Source organism: Acanthisitta chloris, unplaced genomic scaffold (genome assembly GCF_000695815.1).
Source record: "Acanthisitta chloris isolate BGI_N310 unplaced genomic scaffold, ASM69581v1 scaffold41515, whole genome shotgun sequence".
NCBI lineage: Eukaryota > Metazoa > Chordata > Aves > Passeriformes > Acanthisittidae > Acanthisitta > Acanthisitta chloris.
The window spans coordinates 1-5,147 of record NW_008674999.1 but is presented as its reverse complement, the minus strand read 5'-3'; the positions used below and the strand labels follow the sequence as shown (position 1 = coordinate 5,147).

The window sequence follows — 5,147 nt, the reverse complement described above, 5'->3', positions numbered from 1 at the left end:
CCCAACACGTGTTATAGTGGTGTGGTTCCAGAATGCCCGTCAGAAAGCTAGGAAAAACTATGAGAATCAGGGAGAAGGCAAAGACGGGGAGCGACGGGAGCTCACAAACGACAGGTACATCAGAACAAGCAACTTGAACTACCAGTGCAAAAAGTGCAGTCTGGTCTTTCAGCGCATTTTTGATCTCATTAAACACCAGAAAAAGCTTTGTTACAAAGATGAGGATGAGGATGGACAGGATGATAGCCAGAACGAAGACTCTATGGATGCAATGGAGCTCTTGACTCCAACTAGTTCCTCCTGCAGCACACCAATGCCCTCACAAGCTTACAGCACACCTACATCTTCAGCCAACGTGACCTCCTCAGCTTTTCTGCAGCTCACGGCAGAGGCAGACGATTCCTCCACATTTAGTTCTAAAGTAGAAGCTACAGATGAGAAACCAAAGCAGTCTGAACCTCCAAGTACACAGCAAAACCAAACCCAAGAGAAGCAAGTGCAACCAAAGCAAGAGTGTCAGCAGCAACAGGACCAAGGAGAACAAAAGACAAGTTCAGCACACCAAAAGATTTCACAGTTACCCTCCCCCTCTTCACTGCAACAGCCACCTCCTCCTCCTCAGCCCCCTCAGTGCTCCTTGTCACAGTCAAGCCCAAGTCCATCTCAGCTCTCACACCTCTCCCTCAAACCCATTCATACCTCCACCCCTCAGCAGCTGGCAAACCTACCTCCTCAGCTAATCCCATACCAGTGTGACCAGTGTAAACTGGCATTTCCTTCCTTTGAGCATTGGCAGGAGCACCAGCAGCTCCACTTCCTGAGTGCACAGAACCAGTTTATCCACCCCCCATTCCTGGACAGAACGCTGGATATGCCGTTCATGCTTTTTGATCCCAGTAATCCACTACTGGCGAGCCAACTGCTATCTGGAACGTTACCACAGATTCCAGCAAGCTCGGCCACCTCACCGTCAACTCCAACATCCACCATGAACACACTGAAAAGAAAGCTGGAGGAAAAGGCCAGTGCAAGCCCTGGAGAGAATGACAGTGGGACTGGGGGAGAAGAACCCCAAAGGGATAAACGTCTAAGGACAACCATTACCCCTGAGCAGCTGGAAATTCTTTACCAGAAATATTTGCTCGACTCTAACCCCACGCGGAAGATGCTGGATCACATTGCACATGAAGTGGGCTTGAAGAAGCGCGTGGTGCAGGTTTGGTTCCAGAACACCCGTGCACGGGAGAGGAAGGGACAGTTCAGGGCTGTGGGGCCAGCCCAGGCCCACAGACGGTGTCCCTTCTGCCGGGCTCTCTTCAAAGCAAAGACAGCTCTGGAAGCTCATATCCGATCCCGTCACTGGCATGAGGCCAAACGAGCTGGGTACAACCTGACGCTGTCTGCTATGCTTCTAGACTGCGATGGGGGACTCCAGATGAAGGGAGACATCTTTGATGGAGCCAGCTTTTCCCATATGCCACCAACCAGCAGCGACGGACAGAGCGTTCCTCTCTCCCCAGTGAACAAGAGCATGGAACTGTCACCTCGAACTCTGCTGAGTCCATCCTCCATTAAGGTGGAAGGGATTGAAGACTTCGAGAGTCCCTCCATGTCCTCGGTCAATCTGAGCTTTGACCAGACAAAGCTGGACAATGACGACTGCTCTTCCGTCAACACTGCAATCACAGACACTACCACAGGAGACGAAGGGAACGCAGACAATGACAGCGCAACAGGAATTGCAACCGAAACCAAATCCACATCGGGACCCAGTGAAGGTCTGACAAAAGCTGCCATGATAGCAATGTCTGAATATGAAGATCGGCTGTCTTCTGGCCTGGTCAGCCCAGCTCCCAGCTTTTACAGCAAAGAGTACGACAACGAAGGTACCGTGGACTACAGTGAAACCTCCAGCCTTGCAGACCCCTGCTCGCCCAGCCCCGGTGCAAGTGGTTCAGCCAGCAAGTCTGGCGAGAGCGGGGACCGGCCTGGACAGAAACGCTTTCGCACTCAGATGACTAATCTCCAGCTCAAGGTTCTTAAGTCATGCTTTAATGACTACAGGACACCGACCATGCTGGAGTGTGAGGTCCTGGGCAATGACATTGGACTGCCAAAGAGAGTTGTTCAGGTCTGGTTCCAGAATGCGAGGGCAAAGGAGAAGAAGTCCAAACTCAGCATGGCCAAGCATTTTGGTATAAACCAAACAAGTTACGAGGGACCCAAAACAGAGTGCACTTTGTGTGGCATCAAGTACAGCGCTCGGCTGTCTGTACGTGACCATATCTTCTCTCAACAGCATATCTCCAAAGTTAAAGAAACCATTGGAAGCCAGCTGGATAAGGAAAAGGAGTATTTCGACCCAGCTACTGTACGTCAGTTGATGGCTCAGCAGGAGCTGGACCGGATCAAAAAAGCCAATGAGGTTCTTGGTCTGGCAGCTCAACAGCAGGGCATGTTTGACAACACCCCCTTGCAAGCTCTGAACCTTCCTGCTGCGTACCCAGCACTACAGGGCATCCCTCCAGTCTTGCTCCCAGGCCTCAACAGCCCGTCCTTACCCGGCTTCACTCCATCCAACACAGGTGGGTATGGGTGTCATCCGTGCTCAGGCACACCTTCACTGTAGCACAAGTAGTCATTCCTCCCGGAATGGCTGATAACAGGAGTCCCAGCCCGTTAGTCCAGCAGGTTGGCTTCACAGCGGATAAGCAATAGGTATTCTATTTTTGATTCCTGAACTCAGGTTTTCTAGCAAAGTCTGAACTAGAGTAACATGTAGGCGTGCTGCATATCCCTGAGTGTCAGCACAAGCTAGAAAACCTGAAGCACCTTCAAGGAAGTGGAAAATAGCAGATTTATCCAATGGAACAGAAGGACTAATGTGCCGAATGCATTGTTCATTATTCCTTTCCTTTTGATACTAAATTCGGTTTATGTGGTGCCATCCCAAGCGTTCAGTAATCCAATCTGTTCCTAGGGGAAGGTGTGGTGTGCCTGGTAGCACTGGTGACAGACACTGGGAGCATCTCTGTGTCCCTGTGGTGACCTCTGGGACAAATCCCAGTGCAGCGGAGGAAGGTTTTGAGTGATGACTGGCCATGACCTGAAAGTACCTTCTCAACACACAGCAATGTGGTTGTAGGAAAAATCTAGTTTATATTTTAATAAGACTCTTTTCAACAATGCTACATAAAAATGAAATTTGGCCTAGTCCTTTGGGTGGCCTAATCTCAGATCCCGGACTACCATCTTTTGAAGATGCTTCTTTCCCTTGCACCTGATGGATAGGTGGAATGTCTAAGCCATGAAGCAAACACCAGCAGTGGAAGGTGCTGCTCAGTGACCAGCAGTGACCTAGAATACATGATCCAAGGACCTTGTTTCACTGTGTGTCTGAAGGACCCCTGCACATGCCAGGGGTTTTCCATGTGACCCTTCTGTTCTCACAGCAGATCTCATTTCAGAGCACTCAGCCAGGAGCATCTCTTTGTCAGGTCATGTTGTCACTCTATTGCACTGTTTTCTTAGTACCCCAAATTTGTAACAGCAACTAAAACGACTTTTTTGCACTTCAGTCTATATTGTTGCTTTTATTTTTCTCCAAAGCCCATGATGTGTCCCGGGGAGATGGGACTGTGTCTGGTGAATCTTAAACGCCATCAATGACTGCCTAGACAGGACTGAGCTGTTTAGAAAGTCAAACAGACTACTTGTGGCCTTTAGATAAAGCTCCAAAGGTCAGGCCATGGCAGCTTCAGGCCTGTCAGAGCAGATAAGGCTGTGCATCCAGGAGCGCTCTGAATTACCCACTGCTCCTGTGCTGGAACTGTTCAGGGACATTCAGCTGAGGAACATCCATTTCAATGTGTCCATCCATAACGTGCCCTTATCCAAGATCTCTGGGGCCATTGCGTGGAGCCTCATTGCGTACCTGCCCTGCCATCACAGATCATTGTTGTCTCAGCAGGAGCAGACACAGGTTTCAGAAGGGTTTGGATCAGCCATGGCTGAACCCTCCTGGCTCCGGCCGCCCTCCTCCCACCCCTCCTATGGCTCCTTGGTGGTACAATCCAAGACATAAGTCTCCATCCCTCCACAGCTGGTTCCAGGCTCTGCCACTGCTCCTGCTCAGGCTGTTCCCTGAGCAGCCTCTGCTCAGCGGTGGGACTCGGGTTTGTTAGGGACTGGTCAGGTTTTGTGGCAGGTGCATCTTGCAGCAGATTCCTGCTCCAGAGCCAGGGAGCGTTTGAGGCTGTGCCAGCAGGACATTGGAACTTTGTTTCTGTTTTATTTCCCCCAAATGGCATTGAGGGACTTCGCAAGCAAAACATTCCTCTTTAGGAGCACATTTGCCAGCTGCAACAGCCGTGACTAATGGAGGTGACTCTGGGAGCCACACTCCTCGCCCTCAACCACTGTCAGCTGTGAGAGCAGAAATTGGCACCAGGGACAGTGTTGTTACTGGCTGTTTGTGCTGTTTGGAACAGGGACAGGGGGACAGGCCTCACATTCCACCATTAATCCGTCTCCTTAATGAGGAAGCATCGTGACACTTTCAATTCTAACCAAAACACGAAGCTCGTGCCCAGAGGGGATGTCTGAACACCACATAAACTCTGGAATTGCTCAGAAGCTGAGTGCCCAGAGCCCCTGACACTGGAGGAAGGGAAGGACGGGGTTTCAAGAGAGGTTTATGGATTTGTGAACAGCAACCAGATAAGGACAAAATAACTCAGGTTTAGTCTGTCCAGTCCTAGTTGCCATGACCAGGACTTCCCGGTCTCTGGAGGTTCTAGCAAGATGGGCAGTACCCAGCGTTCCTCCCCTTTGGCATAGCACCATCCTGCTGTTGGAGTGCCTTGGCCCATGGACCCGTTAGAGCAGATCCCAACATCTGTGTTAGTCATTTGGGAATTTTGGAGGAGCCAGTAAAATGTCAGCTGTGCTGGCCACGCCGAACTCTGGTGGGTGTCCCCATCAGAGACACCGCAGTCGGTGCGGCCGGGCACCCTCCTCGTGCTGTCTGCCTGCTCAGCACCGACTGACTCCTCACCTTTCTCTCTCCCTCTTGCAGCTTTAACTTCTCCCAAACCCAACCTGATGGGCCTGCCCAGCACAAGCGTCCCTTCGCCCGGTCTCCCCAC

The 5,147-nt window shown here is 51.1% G+C and overlaps 1 protein-coding gene across 1 annotated transcript in view; it reads left to right on the top strand.

Moving 5' to 3' along the window:
* ZFHX3 (zinc finger homeobox 3) overlaps positions 1 to 5,140 on the top strand; it is a gene marked incomplete at both ends in the record, with an annotated part of 8,593 nt that extends 3,453 nt beyond the window's left edge. The window contains 2 exons of the mRNA XM_009075533.1: positions 2 to 2,585; positions 5,078 to 5,140. Coding sequence (XP_009073781.1) covers positions 2 to 2,585; positions 5,078 to 5,140 — 2,647 coding nt within the window. The remainder of the gene's footprint in view (position 1; positions 2,586 to 5,077) is intronic.
* Positions 5,141 to 5,147: the final 7 nt, after the last annotated feature.